Below are 27,091 nucleotides of genomic sequence, written 5' to 3' on the forward strand. Positions count from 1 at the left end.
GCAAGTGAGGTCAGGTGAGGTGAGGGCTTATAATCTAGCAGAGGCACTGAATTACACCTGAGGCAAACCCTCCACCGTCACTACCTCACTACAACTACCACAACTACTGCGAGTGGAACGAGCGACGCACGCGTCTGACTCGGGACGTCGCACGCCCCAATCAGCTCTTATTGACCATCTCCACTCGAACCTCCGCTTCCTGTCCTTTCTCTTGCGTCTGCGCAGCGTTCAAATGATCCGTCATCAGGGTGTCGCCGAAGAGCTCATTGATTTCCTCCAGACTCTTTCCGGACGTCTCCGGCACCCAGAACCACACTGCAATGGCCGTCACCACGTTCATGACAATGAAAAATATGTAATATCTCCATCCGACGTTGGCGAGTCCAGTAGGTGAAGCCTGAGCGAGGATGATCTGGATGATGAAGGACCAGAAAGTCGAGACTGCACCTCCTGCTGTCCGGATCTGGGTCGGGAAAATCTCAGTGCAGTATACCGGTGCTCCAGAATTCCAGCTGATGGAGAATATGATGCCGAACAGAAGGAGGAAGAAGATCCCGAACGCGTTTCCGATCTTGTTAGGCCCGCCACCAAACACTGCCACGAAAGCCATCACGATCGCAATGTCCACGGCCAAGCCCACCGAGCCCCATATGAGCATTGTCCTGCGCTTTACGCGATCGATGATGAATGCGAGGCAGAACAAGTTCGACAGAGGGCCGATGATGCCCCATACACCAGCCAACGCCAGCACCGTCGCGCCTTGGATCCCGAGCGACTTGTACATGATGGTTTCGTAGTAGTTGATCGCCGAGATACGCAGATTTGCTGGCCAATCTGGATCCCACTCCCCAATAAGAGGCGCCTGCGATAGGATGCTTTGCGGAATATGCCCATGAGGGACGAGACCTCATTCTCCTGCTCCCACGTAATTTGCTCGCGCATCTGGACGAACTCCCTCTTGACCATTTCCTCGTTGCCGGGTCGGCGCATTTTCTTGAGTACTGTGAAAGCTTCCTCGTGGCAACCCTTTTGGAGCAAATATCGCGGCGACTCGGGAAGGAAGAACGTTCCACCCAGGAGTACGACTGCCCATAGGACTTGAAGGCCGACTGGGAAACGATACTAGGACGAATTAGGTCACGGCCTCCGCCTACGCATGCCTCACCAGGCTTACCGTGAACTCGCCCTCGGCGTAATAGACTGCGAAACCTATCCAGTTCGATACCGCATAGCCAGTCCCGATGAACTGCGCATGCAAGCCAACAATACTTCCTCTGGATTTTACGGAAATGTTAGCTCATGGCGACAATTGCTTCCAGTGCAAGACTGCTCGCCCACTTACCGATGCTCTGGTGGCGCAAGCTCCGATTGATATTGTGGGATGGCGAAGCAAACGATCCCGATGGCGAGACCGGCAATCAGACGTCCGGCGATGAGCATGCCGACCTCCTGAGCGCCCGTCTGGAGCGAGCATCCAATAATCGCCACAATGGCACCAATTTGCAGTGTGCCTTTCCGGCCAGTCCAATTGCCAATTGGCCATGAAAGCAGACAACCTATGGCTCCGCCAGCTGTGTACTGTCGTAAAGCGAAACGTCAGTGCATCGAGCTTCACAAACTGACCCGAGAGTATCGGAACTCACTGTAGAGATGATGGCACCAAGCAGAGCAGCTGAAGGGTGAAAGAAGGTCTCAAAGTACTCCTGTGCTTGAGCCGTGCCAAAGATTCCTGTTCACACCCGATTAGACAATCATCTCCCCACAGCAGAAGCTGGCAATTTACCTGAATCATAGCCCCATAGAAGGGAGCCAATTCCCACAAATATGGCTAGAGAGCATCTCAGTCAGCATCAACGTCGGGCACGGCTTATCGACAAACATACCACAGAAGTAATTGTAGCCATTGGCGTAGTCAGAGATGATGCTTTTTCCCATGTCGGCCTCGGAATGAGCTTCGAAAGAGCTACACGTGTTCTAGCTGAAGCAGACCGCGGTGTGCATTCTCGTCATGGACTGGAGATCTTGAGCCAATGATAAATGCTTGCCCTTTGTGGTGGTGAAGGGCATCTATGGTGATTGAGCATGCGGCTCGTCCAATCACAACCCGCTAATGATAGCCTAATTCCCCGTGTTGTGCGCATCCTGCCATCTATCATTGTGGTAGACTAACTCAGGAGTCTGGGGCCCCGCAGAGGTCGCTTGGAAGGACCTTTCCAGCTGGACGAAAGTTATTATCCACAAGTCTACTCGATAGACCTCCACGACACGAGATTCTCCACTCGAACGTTCGGGTTTCCCACGACTGTAAACGCCACGATTTCTATGTGGAAAGCAGCCTACTACTGGTATTCTTGATTGACTAATGCATGCTGTCGATCAACACCATTACAAGCATGCTGTCTCATTGGTTACACGATTTCCGCACAACGGCGTGAACTTTGAACTTGTAGCTGCAACATTTCCAATGTCGATTCAAGGTTCGACATTCGCTTACTTTCCGCGAAAGCGTTGTCAGCAGACTACTTCTAAGACTTACTATATCGGATAATTGGAGATCAACCGCAAGAATCAACGCTCCATGCTGCTCTTGGCGTCAGATGAAGGCCTTCCAAGACTGGGTCTTTCGAAGGACGTATTGTTAAGAGGAGCTTCCGCCAACTGGGTATTTTTCTACCGACCTAGTAGTGACTTAGACTGACTGCGATACGAATTGGGCGTTGACTCCAACACGATGCAGATCTTCAACTTGAATGAAAAATTAGCCTACTGGATCTGATGAATGCATCAGCTATGCCTCTAGCCGAGCTCCCAAGCACGAGTGCCGGCATTGTGCAACCCCATATCGAACTGCACGCCAATGCAATATTACTCCGCAGTCAAGAAGTCAGCACGTGGCTCTGGCATGGTCAAGAGAGATATTTAAGTACCCCATGGGGAGACCTACTGTGGCACAAATATCATTGATACCAGTATTGGCAACTTCAACAGTCCTATCCGCCAGCCATGTGGACCTCCGGTACGCTCTCGACGTTGCTGTTGACTTGTGCGTTCTCCAAGCTGAGCGCCGCCGACTTCTGGGTCTCGCCAAATGGGAACGATGCCAACGACGGGAGTGAAGCATCACCATTCGCAACGCTAGATGCCGCCCGGCAATCTGTCAGACGAGTCAATTCAAGCCTGCAGTCCGACTTGTTCGTGAACGTTCTGCCTGGAACTTATTATCTCGACAAACCTCTGACCTTCGAGGCTGCTGATTCTGGATCCAATGGTCGCCGCGTAGTCTGGCGCGCCACGGGCGATGGAGTGAACATTTCTGGCGGGTATGTACACGAAAGTGCAACAACATGGGAACTATGACTAACAAATCACTCGCAGAACTGCAGTCACAGCCTGGTCTGTTCATGACGCTGGCAAGAACATTTGGAAGGCCAGCGTACCACAAGGGTCCCGGTCTCGCCATTTGTACGTGAATCAGAAGCATGCAACGCGAGCACGTCAACAACTTGCCCGATCTGATTTGAGGCTCACCTCGAACGGATTCGCAATCGCGAATCCTGATCGACAATACTTGGCCAGACTCCCGGGCATCGAAAAAGGCGAGCTTCGCAGTAGAGCTTCTTTCACTGATCGCTACATACCAATCGAGTCCGTCAATGGCAACGACCTCATCATGGCTAATCCTGCGTTCAAAAACAACATTATCGGCTTTGACACGTTCACCGTACCTGCCCACGAGGGTGCACTCTGGCTTGCCAATGTGCTAGATCTTCTGGACGAGACGAATGAATACTTCTTGGATGAGGACGCGTCGGTCGTCTATTACAAGCCTGATGCTGCCGATATGTCGAACCAGAATGTGGTCCCACCTCGGCTGGAGTATCTCTTGGCCCTTGCTGGCACGTACGATGCTCCTGTCCATGACCTCACGTTCCAGGGTTTCAATTACATGCACACAACGTGGAGTATGTCATTCCTCTGAATACTTCTTCTTCTTTCCAACCAGCTAACAATGTACACGCAGACCAACCCTCTACCAATCTTGGCTATGTGGACCAACAGACTGGTGGATACATTGGCAGAAACAAGGTCTACGACGTCTTCGAATCCTCAAGACCATTCTGGTACCAAGTCCCAGGCTCTATCCAGGCCAGCGCAGTGAAAGATGTCTCATTCCGTGGCGGCAGTCTCACTGCCATCATGGGCGGTTTCGGTATCGGCAATGATGCGAATGCTCATGCCTCACAAGTCGGTCTCGGAGCATCAAATGTTGACATTACTGGCATGCTCTTCAAACAAACCGGCGCCAACGCCATCACGGTTGGTGGTATTCAAGCCGATGCCCACCATCCCAGCGACCCAAGGATGACCGTACAAGACATCACAATCACGGAGAACATTTTCACCGACGTGGCTTACACTTTCCAGTCCTGCGTGCCGATATTCGTCACGTATCTCACAGGAGCTAAAATCACCTACAACGATATCTACGACGTTCCTTACTCTGGTATTTGCTACGGTTATGGATGGGGAGCCAATGACCAGGGTGGTAGCGATGAATACGAGAAACGGGGTCTCTACCAATACCAGCCCAGATATGACACGCCTACTACGCTGAAAGACGGGCTCATTTCCAACAACCTCATCCAGCGATTTGGAACGGTAATGACAGATCTGGGAGCATTCTACACCTTGGCAAAGAGCCCCGCAACGAGCGTGAGGAACAACTGTGTCGCTCAAAGTGTGGGATTCGGTAAGTGCAGTTCCCTCCACTTTTCTACAATTTCAGACACACTTGTAGCTGACCCAGATCCCAACAACAGCCGCCGTTTGCACCGATGAGGGTTCTCGTGACTACGTTGTCAAAGATAGTACTTTTTTGACAGGCGGCTTTTGGCTGAATCGAAACGAAAGACCTGGTTATACGACTGGAAACCTCACTTTCACCAATCTTGCAGTCCAGGCCGATCCTCAGAATGGTTCGAACCAGTGGGGCGATACCGTTTCGAATGTTATTCAAGTTGACGACCAAAACAGTCTGCCCGATGAGTTCAAGGGCTACTGCATCAATGCTGGTATTCCGCAAGCTCAGCGTGGCAGTCGACCTGCTCATCGCGGCCCTTTCCAATAGAGTTGCTGGGTGTTCAATGAGAACTGACCTGGAGGCCGAATTGGTATGGTGGCACTGGTGGCGGATGTGTACATGGGTTAGGAACATGTAAGGCAGTACTGAAAGGTGGATGGGCATCGTAGAGTTCCAACACGGCAGGCATTCCGTGCTAACGCTGGGTACTCTAGCGGTATAAGAACACTCAGTGTCGTGTATAGATCACAACACTTGTTCACAGCTCTTCCTCTTCAGCTCCGCACTTCGCCTGTCCGTCGATGAGAACTCAGTTCTTAAATGGCGGGAAGAGGTCGCACGCAAAGAGGTAGCGAGGCTCCAGAACTTTTGTTCAGGGCTCTCAACACTTGATCCCAATATGCTCAAAAGAGCTGAGTTGCAGCATGTCCCATTGAGACAAGACGCATTGTGACTGTCCTGTCTACGATTTCCTTTGGCTGCTCGCGCTTAATGTACTCACCACGTCAATCTGCTACGACACCGAACTGTCACGTCACATTGAGCTGAAGTCGCAGACATGTGGAGCTGCAAGTATATCTTCAATGTCTCTGTTAAGTCTGACGCCGAAGCGGCTGCCACAGCGCCTCATGTGGATTAGCGAAGCGGACATTGTACAGTAATATCGTGCTGCCAGCATCGCGTCTGAAGATGTGTCCGCCAACTGCGGAACAAACGTCCTCCCACACCTGAACCTTATTGCCGCATGTGTTCCCCTGGAATCGACGTTTACCACCTGGTGGCCAGTCTCCTTCCATACCTGGCTCTTCCTTGCTGTCTATTCCTTTTCGAGGCCATGCCAGCCACCTGCGGAACATGCTCCTTCTGTAAAGACTTTCGTAAGTATGCTTGCGGCACAAAGACTCGTAATACGAGGCTTTGTATTTTGTCTTCAACAGCATCGTGGAAGACTCGCATTCCCGGTTTGCACAGCGGTGGAACCACATCCCGGAAGAAGCTCAGTCACTATTCGAAAGCGACGGAAGCCTATTACAGAGGACTCAATCACTGTTTAACAGGGAATGAAGAACCTGTTTGACAATACCATGACCACATCAGGACTGAGTCCTTGGGAAAGCATCAGCGATCGTCTTCACCGGGCTGGGAATCGAACTGTTCATCCCACAGATGCTGCGGCATCTAGAGCTGGCTAGGCCGCCGCGCGAAGTAGCCCGTGATGAGTATGTAGGGTATTGAGTCACGCAGCGCATGATTGGGGCCCAATACAGAGCAGCGAGCGTTGGCTGCTATGGGAATGACCAACGACCGCGATTGCAGTTAGGTGCGGCTGTCACTGACTATTGGTCGAGCCAATCACCCGTGGCCGCACAACGCGCATTCGAGTTGTGTCAGGTTAGAGTGGCCGATATCATGTTGTGCGTTGTTGCCTTGGTCATCGGACTAGCCATTACCGTGATCAAAACGCTGGTCACATCAGTCCATGGCACGTTCTTGTTGGCGAGGATGGCGTGAAGCCACTCCACCGGAATTGGTGGTGTCTACACTGTGATCATGTGCGACTGTTCCATGTGCGTTCATTGCAGTCATCGCAGCAAGGCGCCCGGGAAAGATGCCGATCAGAGGATCGATCTCTAGGCGGAAGCTGCGGGCGTTCTGTCCGAGCAGGTGGCTGGTCTGGTGGGAGAGAACCACGCGGAACCTGTGTAGGTCCTCTGTGCTGGTTCAAGGGTGTGAGTGGCTCACCGCGGTAGCCGCGAGGCAGTGACGGTGAGTGTCGACTGCTCTCGCGATTGCGGTAAAGGTGTTGAGGTCCGCGACGAGGGGATCTGGAGCGATCGCGGCCGCGTCGTACCTGCTCTTCGATGCCGTTGATCAGATCGTTCACTTCCTGCTGGAATACTGCTTGGTCGTATGAAGGGTCTGTCATCGAAGTAGACATTAGCGTCGCGGTGGCCTCGCTGGGAGACGGCTCAACGGCAATTTCTCCAACTCTCTTATTCGCGTCGATATAGCCCGCCACTGGATACGCCTTTGGCGGTTGTGGTGCCGTTGGAGCACGAGTAGGTCGCGCTAGGGATGCTTCCAGAGGAGCATGCGCGTAAGTGTCGAGGCCTGCATTTGCGCCACTCCGCACGCGGCCAGGTGGTTTTGACGGCTGTCGCGCCGCTGGTCCTGGCGCAGTGGCATGCGGAGCAGCAACGGGCCTACCATTGCTGCCTTGTAAAAGTCTGCTTGGCGCCTTTATAGTTGGCGGGGGCGGGACTGCTGCGCGACGTGGAGCTGGTCGATGAAATGGGGCCGGAACGTGACCGCGAATATTCCCCTTGCTTGGTGGTGCTTGCGATGTGGCTTGCACTGGCTTCGACCGACTGGAACTCGAGCGAGGAATTGCAGACCTAGGAAATTTGCGAGCCCTCGAGTCGTTCGAATCGGGTCGTGATGACGATGTACCAGCGGTCCTAGGCTGAGTCTGCGCTTGTGCAGCAGCCATTGGCGACCGTCTGTGCGCTTGCTGCCCATGGCCAGCTCGATGGCTCGTGGACGGGCGCGGAGGACGCTTCTCCGGTCGAGAGTGATCATCACAATGATAAGAAAACGGTCGCGGAGGCGGCGGGGGTTTGAAGAGAGTAGCTTGGTCACGGAAATGGCAGAGCCACTCACTCTCGTAATGTGAGAGAAACCATTCCATTGCATTCTCGCCACCCAGGTCCAAATAGTGATGTACCCAATGGTACCAGTTGGTGAACCACAGTGTATGTCCGTCGACACTCCGGCGCTGGTCCATTTCGCGTTCTGAGAAGCCACGTTGTACGTAGTTGTCGTATGTTGCGTTAATGCTCCCTAGGTTATAAGCCCAGTGGACAGGAGGAGGCGGAGGAAAGTCCGGAGGACGGAGACGAGGCATGCTGAATGTGCGAGTCGTTGTTTCTGAAATTGTTGAGGTTAGTAAGGGCGCGCAATGGCTGCGTTTATATCGCGCTTCATTGTCACCAAGGGTGCGCCAAGACCCAAACGCGTTTCCAGAACTTCACTTCTGCTCTCACGTCCAAAATCGGCAGTGTCGCTTTGTGAGTGTGTACACGGAGCGTTTCGCGAAGTTTCCGCTGAAACAGCACGGACACTCGACTTCAGGAACTCAGGCCACGTGTACCGCCGTTGCAACAACTTCTGCTTCACGTAGTCCTGGACTTCTGTTACTTCTTGACGTGTCTCTCCGGACTTACTTTGGTCTGGTATTGTAAAGTCATTGAAGACGGCTCTGACTCCAGCCTGACTGTCCCACAAGAGCTTACTGTTTACTTACGAGCTCGCAATTCCATGTTTCTTGCCATAATTGAACACTTTTCCCTCCATATCAGGTCCAATGAACAGCCACGCTACGGCTACCACCCAGCTGAACACTGTGTCCACAAACCAGTTGTTACGCGGAGAGCCTCCGAGAGTGCCCGCTCGCATCGCATGGGCAAGCAGTTGAGTCGTGATGAGATAGCCTCCTGACTCCAGACCACGCACTGCAGCCGCAGCTACTTGGTCCTCGTCCTGAACCATGTCTCCCTCTTCAAGGATCTTCGTAGCTGGGTGCTTGGTCTTCTGTTCATTCTCGTATCCAGGTGATGTGATTGACCCAGGGCATACACAGTGAATCTTGATCTCAGCAGCCGGGCCATTGACGGGGTCTCCTTTCCGAGCACCATTGTACAGATTCATCTCAGAGCGGAGCGTGTCAGCCAGCGAACGTGAGGCCGACTTGGGCGGCGCATAGGGCGCATAGCCAGCGAGACCAGTGAAGCAAGCGACACTTGAAGTGATGATGAAATGTCTCGGCTTCTGACTTGACGCGCTGTTGCCCTTGGTGCCAGCTGGTTTGACCCACTCTTTGAGAATTGACTGGGCGAGATATGCTGCGGCGAAGTAGTTCACATCCATTTGCTGCTTCAGGAGCTCGACAGAAGCATCGAGGAGAAGCATGGGTTGCGCCATGCCGGCATTTGCCCAAACGACATCCGGAGCATTGCCATTATTCCAGGCAGTGACTTCTTGTACGATGCGTTGGTTTTCTTCGGGCTTGGACACATCTGCGCTGATAGCGAGGAAACGCTGACGTTCGCCATTTTTCGCGGCTGCCTGACACTGAATCAGGGGCGAGCAGACGCCGACATGCTGAGAGCTTAACGTACCGATATGTACTCTAAGGCTTCATCAAGCTTCTTCTGTGTCCTTGCAACGATGACGACGTTGGCACCTTTCTGAGCTAGAAGCTTGCCCAAGCCTCTTCCCATGCCTTGCGAGCCGCCTGTGATGACCACCGTCTGCCAAGTCAGCATTCATACACGACGGAAGACGTTGCGCTTGCCTACCCGGCCGTTCACGTCGAAGTGGTTCTTCCCCGAGAAGATGCCCATGATGTCCAGCGCAAGTATTAAGACGAGAGCACAAAGAGCGATTGAGGCCCAGTAATAGCCCATTGCCATGGCGAAGGCGGGAAAGTTGTTGTCGACAGAGCTGAATGTCATGTTGGAGGATCAGTCAGGTCTTGGCGCGGCTGCCCCAAAGCCCGACGCGGCTTGCGTGGGCCATGAGAACGTGCAATTGCAAGTGACTGCACGACGACATTGCCCAGCAGCAGCAAGTCCGAGTGCAAGATGGTCTTCTACTTCACCAGCAACATCGTCGACCCGCCGGCCTTCATCTACGTCGGCAAAGACAAAGTCGAGAGTAAGCCACACGCAGCGATCTTCTGAGAGCACAAGAACACCACAGGCTGACTGTCGTAGAGACGAGGATCTCATCGCCCACGGCTGGAACGAAGATGTCTGGTTCCATGTCGACAACCTGAGTTCCGCTCACGTCTACCTTCGAATGCGCGATGGCGAAACCTGGGATCGCATTCCACAGGAGCTACTCAACGACTGCGCCCAGCTCACCAAAGCCAACAGTATCGAGGGAAACAAAAAGGATAACATTACTGTCATCTACACGCCATGGAGCAATCTGAAAAAGAGCGGCAATATGGCTACGGGCCAGGTCGGGTTCCATAACAACAAATTGGTCAAGAGGGTATATGTGGAGAAGCGGGAGAATGCCATTGTGAACCGCTTGAACAAGACCAAGGTGGAGAAATATCCCGATCTGCGGCAGGAGAAGGCAGATCGTGAGAATGGAGAGAGAAAGAAGGAGAGGATAGCTGCGCAGGCAAAGGTAAGGCAGCCATGCCGTGCTCTCATTTCAATTGCCATGAGCTCTTGGATTGCTGACTTTATGTGCAGAAGAAAGAAGAAGCCCGCCTTGCAGAGGAGCGAAAGCAACTCAAGTGGCAGAAAGAGCACATGTATGACGACGTGCATACCGAGGATCAGATGAGGAGCAACGAAGACGGTTTCGACGAAGATGACTTTATGTGATGACTGCGACTTCGTAGGTGTCTGGAGCATAATAGAAGCTGCCTCGATCATGCGATGCGTGATCTGAGTTCACCTCATTGCGTCTAAGACTACATCGTTGTTATTGGGAACGCTGAGGAGATTGGCATGCGAACGACCACGCTTTTTAGCCTGCTATCTGAAAGCAGCTCTTCCGAATTAAAGCTCTTCCGCCGCGCAATCTGCGGCCTCAAATGTAATCGCGATCCGCGAAGCTCTGAATCAAACCCTCTGGTGTGGCATCGTACTCCTTCAAGACCACATTGTCACCCTCAAGGAAGGTGTTGGCCTGGACGAATACCTTGCGCGGCTTGGCTTGACGGACGACTTCTGGACGCAACTTAGTCGCGAACCACTCGTCCACAGTCGTGTACTTCTTGTAGAACTCCAGACCCTCTTTCTGGTCTGCTGTAGCCTTGTAGACGTTGAGCTTCTGCAAAAATCGATTCACGGCTGGTCGGCCATGGCTTTCAATCTTGGTCCTGTCGAGATAGATCTCAACATCCGAAAGATCGTCCTTGGTGTAGCGCAGCTCGCAGAATTCCTTGCCAGCCTCAAGGAAGACGTTCAGCAGAGCGAATCGAGCCTTCATGTGTGCTTGGCCGTGCTTCTGCGTGGATGGCTCCCAGAACTGCAGAGCAGCAACTCCAGCACGAGCCATTTGCAGGTAACAGATGTAGAGCACATCTCCTGCCACACTGTTGATGTCTTCTTTGCCATCTCCGAAGCCAAAGATTGACAGGATGCTGTAGTCTGGACACAGAGACATGGCAACTGACTCTGCTCGACACTCTTCGTAGCTGGGACCTTCGCCGCCGAAGACTGTACCCCAAGTCTCACCTGGTTTGTACCTGCAAACGTAAAGGTCAGCGGGGTCGATGCGCCGGCCATGCACTGGAGCTCCGGGTGTGCTTGAGCGTCCATGGCAGTATAAAGTAAGATGCCCGCAGCTGGAGTAACCACGAAAGGTCGATCGACGCAGCAACCTAAGCTATACTTACCAAGTAGCGATGGGCTTCCCAGTCCATGGATTGAGTGGAGGGTTCTTCACGTCGAAGTTGTAAACGCCTGGCTCGGTCTCCTGCAGAAGCTTGCCACAGCCTATTCGTGATTAAGTTAGCTTATACCTCAATGAAAGAAGTGGCTTTGTTATGGATCTCACCGTGTCCAAGGAGTTCGTGCAGACCAACTTGGACCTCGAAAGCTGCATCCTTGTACTTGTCCCACAGCTCCTGGTCTTCTTTCCGAATGAAGGGTGTCGGTTCCTTTGGCGCAGCGGCAGAAATCACATTGCCCAAACTGACATTCTTGAAGCCCTCCGTCTGTCGGACGACATCGTAATTGGGTATGTTTATACCAGCTGGAATTCCAGAGCCCGCAAATGTTAAGACTTCGAGAGAGGTGAAATCCGGGCTCAGGAACCGATCCCTGATCAATTGTGTCAGCGGAGTCCGACAATGGACTCGGTATCAGTACGGAGAGCTGAAGGACCACTTACTTCTCAAATGCCGCGGGCCAGGGGAGTTTTGGGATTTGTCTGTGAGAAGATGAGCTGGATTCGCTTTACTGCGGAGAGCAGAAACATACGCAGGTGCTGACTCAACGACTACAAGAGAGAGTCAGCTCGGGCTAGCAACTTGAAACTTCGATATACTTACGCCTGCCAAATGCAGCGGTCCTCTCCTTGTTGACCATCGCCACGAAGCCTTCCCACTCTCCACGGATGCCGTGCCTATAGACAGTTGTCAGAATGTATTTCTGTCTCGAGATGTGATCTGCAAGCCAGCAATGACGAGGAAATGGCAACTGCTCTGAACTTACGGATCTCTGTATGTCTCAATGAAACCGATGTTGGTCTCCACGATGGGGCCCTGCCGGAACGTCAGCCTGTGAGATCGCAAGGGAGCAAATGATCTTACCTTGTCTCTGATCCAGTGCCGCTGTGACTCAAGGTGTGCAAGCATGGATCCGTCGTGGAAAGCTTTGACGTATTCTCCGTGCATCTTGTCCTCATCGCCATTAAGAGCATACTTCTTGGCTTCTGCCAAATTACGAGCGATCTTGCCCATCTCCACAGCATGGTCGCCGAAGACAAGACGGACTTTCTTGCCATCGACAGTCCACTCCGTCTCCTTGAGATCACGTTGTGCGGGCTCAGTGACTGCTGATGCAACGAGCAACTCAAAGTCCCCGGCAGAAGTCTTGCGAAGTCGAGTGTTCTCAGGCATGAGCTGTTTCTCCTTGAAGAAGTCTGAGATCGCAGCGATCTCCGCAGTCTTGATGCCTGGAGAGTCGGGATAGTATGTCGAAATGTGGCCTTGTTCCGGATATCCTAGATGCAATTGTGGCACCGAGCTTGAGTCGTAGAGCACGCCCTCGACTTGCTGAAATAGACGTGAAGCGTTTTCAGATGTCTTCGCGAGTGCGGCAAATTTCTCTTTTGGGATACCTAGCGTTGCAGTGATCGAATCAGTATTGTCCAAAGTTGGTAGCAGCGTGTCAACTCAAATTGACAAAGACTTACGTGGAATGAACTTCGAGTCGCCGAAGGATTTGTAGCTACAAATTTCGCAAGCGGTAGATCAGTTACTGCTGAAGTGCGGATCAGAAGCACGGGCAACCTACTTTCCAGTGTTCCCTAAGAACTGGGCAGAGAATGATAGGAAGTGCTTCAAATGGTCGTCGGAAATGCCAGCTTCGGACAGCAATGCTTTCCAGTCCCCATTGGAACGCTTATGAAGATCCACGATCAAGTCCTGTCAACGGCGAAAACCAGATGGTCAGCTTCTTTCCCATGAGCTGCAGCAGAGGCCACGTCGATAGTCATAGTCAACAACAGCATGGCCGACGACCCATAGCATTGCATCAGAACAGGCTTACGTAGATGCTAGAACGCAAAATGTTAGCATACTGTTACCAACGTGCACTGCGAACGACTCACGGTTCTGACTCGTCTGAGACCTGGCGCAAATTGACACGAGTCCCTGAAAAGGCCGCTCGACTGATATAGTGAGCATACTTCTTCTCCTGTGGTGACCTAGTTTTGAGTCAGCTCAAGTCAGCGGCAGCCCAAGTTCTGGTAGTCTCCTACAAGGCGTCAAAGTGGGGCTTGATTGCCAGTGGGCAAACGGTAGGCGGATCATCAGTCAGGTACTGGACGAGGTCTTTTTCGTCCATTTTGTGTTGTTGATCAGTGTTCGCAACTTTCGAGGCCGAATGAAGGGTCGTGTGTTGGGTTTGGTCGTGGATGTGGATGCGATGTGGTCGGTGAAATCGAGACGTGGGGAAGTGGAAGTGGGCCTTGCCTCGCTGTTTGACCAGCTGAAGCGATCCGAATAATGTCTTCCACACCTCAACTCGCGGCTGACTGAACATTACGACTACCACAGTTCGCGCGGTACCACATCTGGAGACTGGCAAGCATATTCCGACGTAAGCGTTGCCTGCCGATAAGCCCGAACGAGCCTGCATCAATCTGTGCCCACAGAGTCCAGAAGTCTTGGAGTAGTCACGACCCGTGGCACGCGACCAAGTCAAATCTGAACATCGGAAAGTGCATTACTATATCCGCACAAGGGTATACAACTATCACCATCCTACTGTCGTTCATGAACAATTCCCACCCAAACACAAGAAAAGCTGGCGAGCTCCAGTACCGTATGCTTATTCCCAACTCCTCATCCTTAACCACCACGCAAAATCTTTACAGAGCAAAGGCCAGGAGAGCGCCGAGGCCGAACATGGCACCCGAGGCAACCTTGAGATTCCCACTGGCCGCAGAATCCGAGGTCTCGGTCGAGCCGTTCTCAGATGTCTCTGTTGCGTTCTCGTTGCCAGACGCAGAGCTTGGTGTGGCGGCATTGTTTCCTGTGGTGACAGACACGCCCGTTGCTTGAGAGCCTCCAGGACCGACGACGACGGTAGTTGATGAGGCAACGCTGACGGTGAAAGAGGTCGCGTTTCCGTAGAACAAGGTGTACACAGAGCCCGGAGCAAGACCGGCTGGAATTGTGGCGACTGGAGGAATGCTGGTCTCAGCAACACCTTGGCCTCCAACTTGCGGCGTAGGCATGCCGGTCACAACCTATTGAGGGGATGATGTTAGCTTTTGTACCTGGTCAAAAGCATGCGACGGCGCAACTTACTCCATCCGAGTTGGTTTGCGTGAGGAAGTTGGTCATGGTGTTTGAGTACGGTGGGATCGAAATGGAAGTTGAAGAGGTCTGAGCCTGGTCACTTTGTCAGAGATGTTGCATCCACAGCGCAGCATCGTCAAGGAGCGTACATCGTTGTTCTGATCGTCGTTGTTGGTATCCTGGGCGTATGCGGCAGCCACAAATGGCGCCAGAGCCAATACTGAGTAACGCATGTTGATCGATGTATGCTACGACGGGTCGTTGGTGATGATCCAATGGTAATTCTCGTTGTGGAAGATGTAGAATGTCGATGTCGATGTTAGAGACAGCGCGAAAGAAGAATGGAACGAACGAGTGTCACGAATGGCGTGTAGAGGAGGCAGGCGACAAGAGGGCAGGCCGGCAGCTGCATGTATCATATAAACGAAATGAGAAGCCGTACTGGGCTGTGAGCGTCCGTGCTCGGTATTGGCCGACTGAATGGTGGCAACTCCGCATCCACACCCTGGTCGGCCGGCACCACAGACCGTCTGGAGTGGTCGCCACTGCTGGAAAAGACGTCGTGGCGATGCGCCAGTATGCGCTGCTGCACTGTCGACGCGTCCTGCATTTCTTGCTGCTCTGACATGGTGTGGAGCGACGCGTCCCAAGCAACCGCCCGAAATAGCCCTCGACGACCCGTTGGCGGGCCGAGGAGCGTTCTCGCTGCGCGACAGGTTGACTTTTCCCTTTTCTCCCAGCGTCCTGGGCAGCGCGCCACAACACGAACATACGAGCATGCCCCTGCTTGGCTGATTCTGCGACTGCCGACCTGCCGCTCGCCCTGTACCGTCTTTTCGTTCTGCAGCACGACGTGCAGTTCCAGTTTCAGCTGCATACCAATTGGACATCTCTTCGGCCAAGTCTGTCAGCTGTTGCGCCCACGAATACTGCAGTCACGCTCCTGTCAATGCCACTGTCGACATACACCGAGAGCTAGGAGCTCGGTCGCCCAATAAACTCTTTGACTCCAGTCGCGAAGAAGAATGCTCCATCAGCCACGTCCTCTGTCTGCGACACCACAAGTACTGCCCAGAAGACTTTATGTTCGAAAGGACGAGGACTTGCGATCCAGCTGCTGCATTTGCCCCATGAAAGCCATCGACTTAGTAAGTCCAGAGGCATTTGGCCTTTTGCTCAGTCAGGGGAAGCCAGTCTGGATGTCGTTCTGAGAACATGAATGGGTTCTGCTCCAGCTTGCACAATCCGCCCTTCATCCACTCGGCGGCTGTATTTGGCACATGCAAGCGTACAGGAAGCTGCATGAGCAGATATCAATCACTAGTTTTCACCTTTCTGGTGTCCAAGGCTCCATCGAAGACACAAACGCGATCCTCTCACTCGGCATGCCAAGACTATCGGACAAACCAATGATCCGGAAAGCTCACTGGAGCTTAATCTCGGACGGATATCAGCAACTCAGCAACAACAGTTCCTCCTAGCTCAAGCACATCGTCGCAATTTGCTCTCGTCGATACGCTCAGAAGCATGCAATAAATCACGCGGTTGAGGAAGGTCCGGAAGCGGTGTGCACGATGCAGAGGATAAGTAGCCCGCACTTCCCTCCATTTCTTCCTCTTCCCTCCATTCCACTCCTATCTTCACTCCTACTTCTTCACAACCGCGCAACCGCTTTGTCGAGTAGTTCGTCGGTCTCAGTCACTTCTTCAAAGCACTACACCCTCTTCGTATGTCACCACCTTGCTTCTATGAAGTCTTACGTTATTCCCTTCACCTGCACCTCGCTACGCTGGACACTACTGACCGATGCATAGTTGTGCAAACATGGCACCTCACGCCAATGACTCGGAGGGCTTCTCCGCCAACAACCCAACGGCAACAACACAGCGTGCCAATGTGAACGACTTCAGTGTCGAAGCACCCCATGTCCAGTACTCCAATGAAGATATTCTCAGCAAGTACCATTACCGCACAACCGAGGTTCGGCGCGTGAATGGGAAGTATGTCGCCAAGCCCAAGCAGACCAACTACGACTTCAAGACCAAGAGCCATGTCGGAAAGGTCGGTGTCATGCTCGTCGGACTTGGTGGCAACAATGGCACCACCGTCACTGCTGGCATCATCGCCAATCGCCGCAAGCTCACATGGGAGACGCGTGAGGGCCCGCGCGCTGCAAACTACTACGGCTCAGTTGTCATGTCTTCTACAGTCAAACTTGGCACTGATGCTGAGAGTGGTGAGGATGTCAACATTCCTCTTCAAAGCATGCTTCCCATGGTGCATCCTGATGACCTGGTCGTCGGCGGTTGGGATATCAGTGGTATGGATCTTGCCTCTGCGATGGACCGCGCACAAGTTCTAGAGCCGACTTTGAAGCAACTGGTGAAGAAAGAGATGGCCGGCATGAAGCCGCTGCCAAGTATATACTACCCAGACTTCATCGCTTCAAACCAAGGCGACCGAGCAGACAATGTCATTCCGGGATCCAAAGCATGCTTGGAGCATGTTGAGCACATTCGTGCTGATATTCGCAACTTCAAATCCTCCAACAGCCTCGACAAGGTCATCATTCTATGGACGGCAAACACCGAGCGTTACGCTGAGGTGATCCCAGGCGTCAACGACACCGCAGACAACTTGATGGCTTCCATTGAGGCTGGGCACGAAGAAGTATCACCATCTACTGTCTTTGCAGTTGCAAGTATCCTGGAGAATGCGCCTTTCGTCAACGGATCGCCGCAAAATACTTTTGTCCCTGGCTGTATCCAGCTTGCGGAGAAGCACAATGCCTTCATTGGGGGCGACGATTTCAAATCCGGCCAGACCAAGATGAAGTCTGCGCTCGTAGATTTCCTCATCAACGCGGGCATCAAGCTCACCTCTATTGCAAGCTACAACCATCTCGGCAACAACGATGGCAAGAACCTCTCCTCGCAGAAGCAATTTCGATCAAAGGAGATTTCCAAGTCCAATGTCGTCGACGATATGGTGGCAGCCAACAACGTGCTATACGAAAAGGACGAGCATCCAGATCACACTGTTGTCATCAAGTACATGCCTGCAGTTGGCGACAACAAGCGTGCGCTCGATGAGTACTATGCCGAGATCTTTATGGGCGGCCATCAAACAATCAGCATATTCAACGTCTGCGAGGACTCGCTGCTCGCCTCACCGCTGATCATCGACTTGGTCATACTCACAGAACTCTTCACGCGCATCCAATGGCGACACGATGGCGAGCAGGATTACAAGAGCTTCCACAGCGTCCTCAGTGTACTGAGCTACATGCTCAAGGCACCTTTGACGCCACCTGGTACACCGGTAGTCAACGCTCTCGGAAAGCAGCGAAGCGCTTTGATCAACATTCTTAAAGCATGTGTGGGTTTGGAACCGGAGAATGACATGACACTTGAGCACAAACTCGATTGTTAGTGGCTTGTACTGCTTCCTATGCCGTGTCACTGGGAGGAATGAGAATTCGATATTGCAACGCCGAACCTGATATTGCAGCGTCCAACATAGCATAGATTATTTAGAATAGAATAGTGCAGCAACATTTATCCAAGCAGAAGGAATTCCATGTCCTGTCGAGCCTGTCACTTTGAGAATCGCCAAGACATTGACCCCACGTCCGCATGTGTCATCAATCCACCCACCGTGCTCACTTCAGGTCAACTTGCATTAGCAAACCCAAGCAATCGGAAACAGGACATATTTGCCGCTACGAATATTTGTACGACTCGCCTCCCACGCAGCACCATGTCGTTCGAGCCCAAGCACAAGGTGGAGCTCGAGCCTCCTAAGGACGACATCATCAGTCTCGACTATCTCGCCAAGTGTGACGGTAAGTGCACAATCATCGGGTTTGTCCTCAGAGAAGCCCGGCGCTCACTCAACATCACTGTTGCTAGGAAAGCATGAAGGATACCCTACATACGTCGCGATCAAGGTAAACCAGCACAAGACGCACACCCCAGGTTCTCCCCACCGACCAAGCTAAAACTCGCACAGGGCACGGTCTTCGATGTGACGGGTAACAAAGCCTACGGCCCTGAAGGCTCGTACAAAGGTTCGTACCACCTGTAGCACCCAGCCAGCAGCTCGAACTATTTCCCCATTCGATTCACATCAGACCCATGCATGCATATTGGCGCACGCCACTAACGTCGAAATTTTGTCGTCCGTTGCAGTCTTCGCTGGCAAAGATGCTTCTCGAGCTCTGGCACAGTCATCACTGAAGGAAGACCAATGCCGACCGGATTGGTACGATCTGACGGATGATCAGAAGAAGGTGCTGAATGATTGGTTCACTTTTTTCAGCAAGCGGTATAATGTCAAGGGCAAGGTGGAAGGTGCCACGAATACTGGAGAGTAAATGGGAAAAAAGAGTAACAGCACGAGCGGCACTCCAAAGATGAGAAAGCTTTCACTTTCTCTTGTCATTATGCGTCTCTTCTCTCATGATCCTTGAACCCACAATATCCCACGAACTGAACGATCGCTGAAAAATAAAAAGCACTCAATGGGTATGTCCACAACGCCGAAACACCGTCATGTCTCATGAAGTTTTTTCCCCACGCCGAAACGACAACTCTTCCACCTTTTCACATCTGGAGCTGTGCTTGCTGTGCGTGTCGCATCATGGCTTGTTGCTGGCCGCATTGCTGACAGATTTGGTTGGCGCTGTACCATTCACGCTTGATGGCCCATGCTCCGAAGCATTGATGATTGGCGTCGTTGCGAGCAGCATGGCAGTGCTTGATGAGGCGACGACCGGCATGGCCGCAGTGAAAGTGGATGACTTCGAACTTGACTCTTCTGTGAGCTCATATCTTGAGATCCTTGACAAGATCGTGGACTTACTTGGCACATGTTGCACGATGTAGGAGGAAATCAGGTGAAACAGGATTTGTGGTGGTGCACTGGGTAGGCTGCGGATGTGTTATCAATATGGTGTCGTTCATGAATTGCATTGAAGATCACTGACTGTGCAATGTGTCCGATATCAGAAGCTGATCGGCTCGTGTGAGTAACGGCAACAGATACCACCAGCTACAATCGAGGAGAAAAAGCAAAAGTCCAACGAATCTGGCAAAGCGAGTTGAGGAAAGGATGGCGAGGAAGAAATCAGGCTGTGTGAGAAACCCATGTTCTTTTATATCCGATTCTCTGCAGACGTGGAGCGTCTGGATGCTGTGGCCTGTTCTGGTTGTGAGGAAACTGTCTCCACTTACCCCATGGATCATCGACAGTACATCGATGCTAATGATACAATCATGGCTAGAACCCCTTCACAAAGGTCGTGGGTCAAGTTTTGGTATGCATTCAGGCGTTGCAACTGTTACGCAAAGCATCCCACCTCCAGTCGTTATCCTGCCACGGCATGAGTACTGGAGAGAAATACGCTATCAGTCGCATTACAAGCATGGGGGTAGAGCAGCGATGTCGCCCACATTCAGTCAGGTTAATCAAGCTCTCCTCAAATCTGAAGTTTGACAGAAGTCGTCGAATTGTACATTGGACATTTTTGTTGAAAGGGCAGTGCGAAGCCGTGTCCGCCAGTTCACTTGATGTCCGGGTCGCGAACGACGTCGCTGACAGCTTTCATTGTCTGCTATGTATCACTTTTGCTGGTCTGACACTGCCCGTGGACGTTGACATTGCATGCACTAGTTTGTGCAGCGTACGTACACTTCTGCGCAACATCTGACAGGTTCAGACTGGCACTACCCCGACACATGCCGCGGTTGCCGTATGTCGTACAGCACAGAAGATCGTGAACCCTAGAGCCCGGTTAAAGCTCGAGCAGTGGCCATATTGGGCCGTGCAGCTGCTGGTCGGCAACTTGCTTGGCTGCTGTCTGCAACCTGCCACCGGACCGTGGCCGCCGGTACTCCTTCCCTTTCGTCTGCAGTTGACATCCGATGCCAGCTTGTACCAGCGCACTCGATTCGGCGATTTGAATGCCGAATCCTGGTGAGGTGTTACGACCACGCCAAAACAACTTGCATTGGTACCAGACCTGTTAAAGGTGTATACTAACCTGGTCATCGTGGCCTACTGCACCAACCTTGCACTGCGCTCGGCGGCGCGTGCACGATTGCACTCTGCACCTGAGCATTAGTGCGAAGCCTGCCTTCATGAATGCATGAATGTCACCTAGTCGAAAGACATGCCGTGCAACTAATGCCGGTACGACAGATGGTGTATCCAGTTTGGTTGGATGGTTCAATCATCATTTGCCGACCTTCCTGCGCGCACGGATCGCTCGTTTCCTTCCAATGATCTGGTTGCGCTTCGCAATTTTCTCGTCAACGGTCTTCTTCTGCTTGTCTGTGGTGGATTTCGAAGGTTCCACAGCATCGGATGTGTCGTCGGAAGTCCTCTTGCGCTTCCGCTGACCAGGTTTGTCACCTCGCGATCTGGGTTTCGAAGCACTGTTGACTGCCGAATCCTGGTCTTCCGGTTTGCCGTTGCCCGGTTGAGTGCGCGCTCTAGCCTTTTGCTCCTTCTCGTTCCTGCGCATCACAACTTGGGCGTTCTCGATGGCGAACTCCACGATCAGTCTTTTCTTGCGATCTTGAACTTCCTCCCGGCTCAGCTTTCCTTTGCCCTGGTTGACCTGGTAATCCACAGCATGTCCGTTGAGCCAACGAAGACCCATCAGGGCATTTCGGTGTGTGTAGTACTCAATGAAACCATAACCTCGACTACGCCCTGCTCCACTCTCCTCATTGATCTTGCTCCCACCAGCGCTTTCGAACACGACTTTGGCTTGTTTCACGATACCCTTGCCGGCCTTTTTTCGAGCAGCCTCTGCAGCTTGCATTTCTTCACCCCCACGCAGCAACTCCTCTTTGGACAGTCGATCCCTACGACCCTCCTTGACGTCTGTAGCAAACCCGACGACAGCTTGTCGTGCAAGGTCTTTCAGATCCTTGCTAGTGACACTGCGAGGAATGTTGCGTACAGAAAGCCGAGTCAAACTAAGATGTAGAGAAGGATTGTTCTCGATGAGCTGCTTTCGTTGTTTGGCACTGGCTTCACGCATTGCCTGCTCCGATGGCGGCAGTTGTTGCCATAGCTTGGAGTTGGTTGCGATGGTGCCCTCCCCCAATAGATACAGACGGCGCTTATCACGATCGCGTTTGTTTCGATGATTGGTGCCTTCTTCCGTCAATCGAGCTGCATCGGACTTGCCAACAGCCCGGGTGACCTGCAGTACGCGACCTTCCAGAGTATACTGTCCAGTGGGATCGGCCATCTCGTTCTGCAACACCGACTGCGCATTCTGCACGTTTTTGCCACCTTTTTTGGTTTCTTCGCTCACGGCAGTTGGTTTGAAGGGTGCCGACCGGAGGCATGCGTCTGCATCGGCCTTTTCGTAGAAACATACAAAACCAGTTCCTTTGGAGCGCCCAGTCTCGTGGTCCATTACGACTCGAGCGTAACGCGTGCTGCCGAATTGCTGGAAATGGTCCTCCAAATCCTCATCGCTGCATGTGAAAGGCAGATTGCGAATGAACAGAGTACTCGACCTGTCTTCAGCACGATCCTGCCTGTCATCGTCCTGGTTCAGCTCGTCTGCATCGGCGTCCGTACATTCGTCCTCGCTCGTCCCGTCTTCACTTTCATGATCGTCGTCCTCGTCCTCACTGCCGGTATGCTCCACGTCGTCTGCATCGTCCTGCATTAGATCTTCGTCGACCGCTTCCGCATCTTGATCATCTGCATTGTCCTCGACTACACCTTCGGTGTCCGTCTGCTCTGTAAAAACCTCTTTCTCGACGGCCCAGTCCACGGCCACTGTCCTCCCATTCACCTCTTTCCCATTAACACCTTCAATCGCCTTTTCGGCGTTCTTCCGCCCACGCATGATAACGAAGCCATAGCCAGCCATGAGACCCGGACCCTTCTGAGGCACATATGCCTTCTTGACCTTGCCGTAGCTTTGAAACAACTTTTCGAGCTGCTTCGGGCCTTTGATCGACCACGGTAGATTGCGTACGATCAACTTGGACGGCTGGTGCTGCCTCTCCAGTTCTGCTTGTTGGCGACCCACGGAAGCCGCGTTCTCGCCATCTCTGCCATCCCGACGTCGGGGCTCTGCAATCTCGATACGCAGCTTCTTTCCGTGAAAATCGTGGCCATTGAATTGTGCGCGGGCTTGTGCCGCATCGTCAGCATCGGCAAAGGTCACGAAGCCATAGCCCTTGCATTGCTTGGTCTCGGGATCGATGACGGCGGTGGCGTGCTTGACCGGGAAGGCATCGGAGAACAGTTCAGTCAACTGCTCGGTGGTGATGTCGGCGGGTAGGGAGCGCACGAAGAGTGAGCATCGTTTGGCCGCGGCCTGCTTTTGGTCTTCATTCGTCTGTGCACGAGGCGTGGCCACCGTGGACGCATTGTCAGTCTCCACTGCTGCGGCACTGCCATCGGAGAGCCGCTGGCGCTTTGCGGCGGGCGCCATGCTGCGAATTGTGGAATGGCAGGATGTTTTGCGAGAAGAGGAATTAGAGAATTTCGTATGCTACGCTAGAATTCTACAGCTGCGGAGCGAGAAGAACAAGCTTCCCGCGCTAACGCTAACGCAACCCTGCATCGGACGGACCCGCCAGCGCATCTGATGCATCAATTATTGACGTCCACTTGCCTACTCATCCATCAAATTGACCATCCCCAAGTCTCATCGTCTTCACTGCTCGCCATGTTGCACTGCATTGGACGGTGCCACAGGAGCATCGACCTACGATCAGCCACGTTTCACGTCAGCCAGGTTTCCTTCAAACGAGATTCTCAACTTCGCTGTACGCACCATAAGCTGGATCAAAGACCGCACAATCTCAGCCGCAGCAAGAGTTGTGGTCTCGCCAGGGTTATCATAGATCTACGAGAAACACTTCAGCAATCTGCAATCAACTTCGAACTCGCGAAACTCACAGGTGCGACTTCTACAACATCAGCCCCAATGACATTAAGGCCTTGAAGCGAGTCTAGTATAGTGAGCAGTTCTCGTGTCGTCCAACCTCCTGGCTCCGCGGTACCAGTGGCAGGCGCAAATGCTGGGTCCAGAGAGTCGATATCTACCGTGATGTAGACCTTCGTGTCCTGGACTCGATCTTTGATTTTTTGCACGAAGGCCGGCATTCCAAACTTGTCAAGCTGTAACACACGTAAGAGGAATTAGCACGCCTCATCGCAACTATATTCCGTCCTTAGGCGGGGCAACGATCGTAGTTGAGCGTAGGCACAATGTTGGAAAGAGACTTACATCTCGTGCGGTCAAGATATGGAACCCGCACGCTTTGTCATTTTTGAGATCATATTTCTTGTTCAATACTATGATTAATTAGTACATCGGTTCAATCTGTGCCATGTCTGTGCGGTCCCTCACCTGGCGCTCGAATTCCAGCGTGGATGGACGAATTGAGGACAAGACCCTCTTCGTGTGCGCTGCGTTGACTCAGTGAATGAACGAGAATCTCCGCCTCGCCAGGCATGCTTACATGTGTACTGGGTGCGGAAAAGCCATAAGTCAGTGCCGCTTCAGTGGTCTTTCGGGTTCAGTATCACCTACAGAATGTTCCGTGGTTGACACCTGAGTAGTGAGAGAGTCCGCCTCCCAAAAGCTCGGGATCCCTATCCATTGGCCCATTGATCAGCGTTTGCGATCCTCAGCGTTGTTGCCATCTGGACTTACCATGTATCAAGACTATACTCTCGCGTTCAGCGGTCAGTCATCCTCTCAGTGCGCAGAAACATAGGACATCCTCACTGCGAATCGAAGTGTATTACGGACACAGCCCCCCAGTGTTGGAACGTAGATCTTAGAGCTGGCAAGGTTGTTGTATGATCCCCACCCAGCGTGATGATTCGTGGCACAGTGTATTCTGTTGAATTGGCTCTTCGAGAGGAAGTCACCTGTCGTTGATTAGTGTTTGAAGAAAGGTGCTCTGGATGTCGTGGCCTCACCTGATGCGCCTTTCCAAGCTGTCGGAGCGCGACAGTATTGTCGAGAACAGTCAAGGGGGCATCACCACAGTCTACAATCTTGAAACCCTGGTCAAACGGATTTTGGCCTGTGTATACCGAGTATCCGAAAGCTGGCGAGATGCGTCTTGATCCCTCTCGGATACCTAGAGGGCCAAACCGAGCTCCCGGACGGGCAGTGACGCCAGTGTCGAAGGGCGCGCCCAGTATTGCGATGTCGTAAGGTTCCACTTCTTTATTAGACGAGAGACAGTGGACATACGGCTGGGCATTGACAGACGATTATCAGTGATAAAGCAAACAACAATAAAACGCAATCGTGCACTCATACCAGATTCGCAAAAGTAGTCAAGCCAGCAAACTTCGCGAGAGAAATGTCCTCGCTAAGTCCTGGCGCTTCCGTCTCGACTCCCAGAGGATGTTGCACTGGTGGAAATGTAATTTCACGAGCCAGAGAGAGCCCGATAAGGCCAACCATGATGTGCAATACCATCATTGGACACGTTGTGAAACAGTGCAATGTGAAAAGGGCAGAAGCTACATGTATTGACCTTTGTTGGGTGCCAAGTTGATAAGGTGATGTGCCTGTTCTGTCCTGCCGAGCTCGAGCGTCGTTCGCAACTGCCTTCCGTTTTGGTACAGCTGGGGCCGAAAAACGTAATGTCCCCTTCCATTTGAGCCGGATACGATCGTATCGTCTCAGTGTCGACACAATGCTGTCCAGATCCTTGATTAATGCTATTTCAATTGTCACCCGCCACGTGCAGCTATCCTGGACGTATCTGACACGGGTGCCATGCCCGTCAGTGTTGCGAAGCTGTAATCGTAGTACACCTCATGTTTCACTTCTTGGTAGCATTTAACAACTCTTCAGCCTCCTTGTTCCTCACTCCGGAGTCACTTTCAGACGGCTTGCGCTGGGTCGTCTCGTCTGTTCCAGCACTGACACTGTTGCGAGCAGCTTGCTTGAGCCTCTCTGTATCTTCCTTCCGAATGTCTTCCGTCTTGTCCTTGTCTTCATCATCGTCGCCAAGGGAGAACGGATCATTGTCGTCCTCGGGGTTCGGAGCGACGCTCGTTAAAGGCTGCCACTTCTTACTCTTATCTGCCTCTGTTGCATCTTTGCCCATGGCCTTCCTATCGGCCGCGTCGACCTCATCGACTGGCCCTGTTTGAGGAGGCTTCGGCTGCGACTTGAAAAGATCCGGATTCGCTGCTTTCCTGCTGCTCGTTCGAGGGGGCTGGGGAGGTGCTGTCTTGCAGTCAATATTTGCACCCAGATATGCTCTGCTGCACTACTTACGAGCTTCATCATCGCGCATCTCGAGGCGTTCGAACTCTCCTGCGTCAAACTCCCGCGGGTCTGCATCATAGCGCTGCGCATCTGTACTTCTGCGTTGTTGCTCCGCAGACTTTCTGATACCACGCAATTGCTCGCTTTGACTCGGGCCAAAATCTTGCCTGCCACCGAGACCAGTATTCTGCCTCGTGTTTGTCCGCGATGAAGAGTACAAATCCTCAGGGTCATCTTCTTCGCCATCAATCTTCTTCTTGAAGGTTGTGATCCAGCTGTTGACTCGTTTCTGGGTTTCCAGGAAGCCCTGCTGAATGTTACGTCCTATCTCCGGCAATTCGTCGTCAAAAAAGCTGCGCTCGCGATCGTCATCGTCGTCTTGGTATGGCCGTTGCTGGTTCGGACCTCGGCGCCCAGGCTCACGCTGATTGTAGCGAGTCTGCGAGCGGTTTCCTCCACTGTTATATTCCTCCGCCAATTGTCGCGCATATAGCTCATCGGCCTCGAGTTGACTCATTTCTGGTCGCTGACGAACCGCAGATCGGGGTGGCTGCGGAGGTGGAGCGGCTGAGTCTTCCTCAGGTTGGAAATTCTCATCCGACATGCTAAGGAGGGCGTTGAAAGCAGGCTCGATCTTGCCGCCACTCGCTGTCAAGACGGCCTTGACAACCTTGGCGTCGATGGTAGGAAATGCCTCGATCAGCGTATTCTCGGCCTGTTGGGTGGTACTGAGCGGCCGCGGTGGTTTCGTGGGTGGGATCTCTTCATGCCCATCCTGGAATGAGACACGGGGACGAGGCGAGAGAGCTTTGGCAGGACCTTTAGTGGGAGTCTCATGTCCCTGTGGAGACACGGTGCCCGTCTCTTGTTCGTCGTCGAAGCTCATCTCCTCGCGTGTTGTGGCCGACTCCTCGGGCCTGATTGGAGACACCGGAGGGCTGTTCTTGCTAGCCATTGTGGTCGCTGGCTGCGACCTGCTCGGTTCGCCTGGTACTGGTATTCTGACAGGTTGCGAAGCTGAAGGATATGGGTTTTGGGCATTCCTTCAGAGCGTGCACGTGTGTGTTGGCGATACTGGACCAAAAACGTGCTGCCTTGACAAGTGTGCAAGTGACGTATGCGCTAGTATCCGGCTCGATCCGTGCCGCCAGAACTCTCCGTGTTCCGACCT

The 27,091-nt window shown here is 52.7% G+C and overlaps 12 protein-coding genes across 12 annotated transcripts; 4 read left to right on the top strand and 8 right to left on the bottom strand.

Annotated features, from left to right (window-relative positions):
* Positions 1-160: 160 nt before the first annotated feature.
* Positions 161-1,935, bottom strand: RHO25_001257 (uncharacterized protein; the record flags this gene model as incomplete). Its single annotated transcript, XM_023593867.1, has 7 exons — positions 161-875; positions 926-1,122; positions 1,175-1,274; positions 1,343-1,578; positions 1,644-1,729; positions 1,784-1,828; positions 1,884-1,935. The coding sequence occupies 7 exons, from the start codon at positions 1,933-1,935 to the stop codon at positions 161-163; spliced, it is 1,431 nt and encodes a 476-aa protein (XP_023458424.1).
* A 1,068-nt stretch (positions 1,936-3,003) lies between these two features.
* RHO25_001258 (uncharacterized protein) lies at positions 3,004-5,128 on the top strand (the record flags this gene model as incomplete). Its single annotated transcript, XM_023593868.1, has 4 exons — positions 3,004-3,320; positions 3,376-3,962; positions 4,022-4,750; positions 4,821-5,128. The coding sequence occupies 4 exons, from the start codon at positions 3,004-3,006 to the stop codon at positions 5,126-5,128; spliced, it is 1,941 nt and encodes a 646-aa protein (XP_023458423.1).
* A 1,392-nt stretch (positions 5,129-6,520) lies between these two features.
* Positions 6,521-7,985, bottom strand: RHO25_001259 (uncharacterized protein; the record flags this gene model as incomplete). The annotated part of the gene is made up of 2 exons (XM_023593869.2): positions 6,521-6,544; positions 6,933-7,985. The coding sequence occupies 2 exons, from the start codon at positions 7,983-7,985 to the stop codon at positions 6,521-6,523; spliced, it is 1,077 nt and encodes a 358-aa protein (XP_023459706.2).
* Positions 7,986-8,380: 395 nt separating this feature from the next.
* RHO25_001260 (uncharacterized protein) lies at positions 8,381-9,594 on the bottom strand (the record flags this gene model as incomplete). Its single annotated transcript, XM_023593870.2, has 3 exons — positions 8,381-9,205; positions 9,259-9,390; positions 9,439-9,594. The coding sequence occupies 3 exons, from the start codon at positions 9,592-9,594 to the stop codon at positions 8,381-8,383; spliced, it is 1,113 nt and encodes a 370-aa protein (XP_023459707.2).
* Positions 9,595-9,723: 129 nt separating this feature from the next.
* On the top strand, positions 9,724-10,482 carry RHO25_001261 (uncharacterized protein; the record flags this gene model as incomplete). Its single annotated transcript, XM_023593871.2, has 3 exons — positions 9,724-9,796; positions 9,858-10,279; positions 10,348-10,482. 3 exons carry the CDS (start codon positions 9,724-9,726, stop codon positions 10,480-10,482), a joined length of 630 nt encoding a protein of 209 aa, XP_023459704.1.
* Positions 10,483-10,690: 208 nt separating this feature from the next.
* On the bottom strand, positions 10,691-13,677 carry RHO25_001262 (uncharacterized protein; the record flags this gene model as incomplete). Its single annotated transcript, XM_065602097.1, has 13 exons — positions 10,691-11,351; positions 11,502-11,601; positions 11,663-11,928; positions 11,999-12,037; positions 12,088-12,106; positions 12,159-12,232; positions 12,322-12,371; positions 12,420-12,949; positions 13,025-13,059; positions 13,126-13,256; positions 13,381-13,387; positions 13,442-13,537; positions 13,592-13,677. 13 exons carry the CDS (start codon positions 13,675-13,677, stop codon positions 10,691-10,693), a joined length of 2,094 nt encoding a protein of 697 aa, XP_065458169.1.
* A 526-nt stretch (positions 13,678-14,203) lies between these two features.
* On the bottom strand, positions 14,204-14,869 carry RHO25_001263 (uncharacterized protein; the record flags this gene model as incomplete). The annotated part of the gene is made up of 3 exons (XM_023593873.2): positions 14,204-14,584; positions 14,646-14,729; positions 14,786-14,869. 3 exons carry the CDS (start codon positions 14,867-14,869, stop codon positions 14,204-14,206), a joined length of 549 nt encoding a protein of 182 aa, XP_023459702.1.
* Positions 14,870-16,460: 1,591 nt separating this feature from the next.
* On the top strand, positions 16,461-18,068 carry INO1 (Myo-inositol-1-phosphate synthase; the record flags this gene model as incomplete). Its single annotated transcript, XM_023593874.2, has 1 exon — positions 16,461-18,068. The coding sequence occupies one exon, from the start codon at positions 16,461-16,463 to the stop codon at positions 18,066-18,068; it is 1,608 nt and encodes a 535-aa protein (XP_023459703.2).
* Positions 18,069-18,395: 327 nt separating this feature from the next.
* On the top strand, positions 18,396-19,011 carry RHO25_001265 (uncharacterized protein; the record flags this gene model as incomplete). Its single annotated transcript, XM_023593875.2, has 4 exons — positions 18,396-18,480; positions 18,548-18,585; positions 18,648-18,705; positions 18,827-19,011. 4 exons carry the CDS (start codon positions 18,396-18,398, stop codon positions 19,009-19,011), a joined length of 366 nt encoding a protein of 121 aa, XP_023459700.1.
* A 1,860-nt stretch (positions 19,012-20,871) lies between these two features.
* RHO25_001266 (uncharacterized protein) lies at positions 20,872-23,106 on the bottom strand (the record flags this gene model as incomplete). The annotated part of the gene is made up of 1 exon (XM_023593876.2): positions 20,872-23,106. One exon carries the CDS (start codon positions 23,104-23,106, stop codon positions 20,872-20,874), a length of 2,235 nt encoding a protein of 744 aa, XP_023459701.1.
* A 225-nt stretch (positions 23,107-23,331) lies between these two features.
* Positions 23,332-25,104, bottom strand: RHO25_001267 (uncharacterized protein; the record flags this gene model as incomplete). Its single annotated transcript, XM_065602098.1, has 11 exons — positions 23,332-23,382; positions 23,452-23,523; positions 23,577-23,798; positions 23,908-23,975; positions 24,031-24,089; positions 24,143-24,149; positions 24,214-24,275; positions 24,337-24,348; positions 24,412-24,557; positions 24,609-24,890; positions 24,958-25,104. 11 exons carry the CDS (start codon positions 25,102-25,104, stop codon positions 23,332-23,334), a joined length of 1,128 nt encoding a protein of 375 aa, XP_065458170.1.
* A 364-nt stretch (positions 25,105-25,468) lies between these two features.
* Positions 25,469-26,875, bottom strand: RHO25_001268 (uncharacterized protein; the record flags this gene model as incomplete). Its single annotated transcript, XM_023593878.2, has 2 exons — positions 25,469-25,878; positions 25,930-26,875. 2 exons carry the CDS (start codon positions 26,873-26,875, stop codon positions 25,469-25,471), a joined length of 1,356 nt encoding a protein of 451 aa, XP_023459709.1.
* Positions 26,876-27,091: the final 216 nt, after the last annotated feature.

This window comes from Cercospora beticola, chromosome 1 (genome assembly GCF_033473495.1).
Source record: "Cercospora beticola chromosome 1, complete sequence".
In the NCBI taxonomy this organism is placed as follows: domain Eukaryota; kingdom Fungi; phylum Ascomycota; class Dothideomycetes; order Mycosphaerellales; family Mycosphaerellaceae; genus Cercospora; species Cercospora beticola.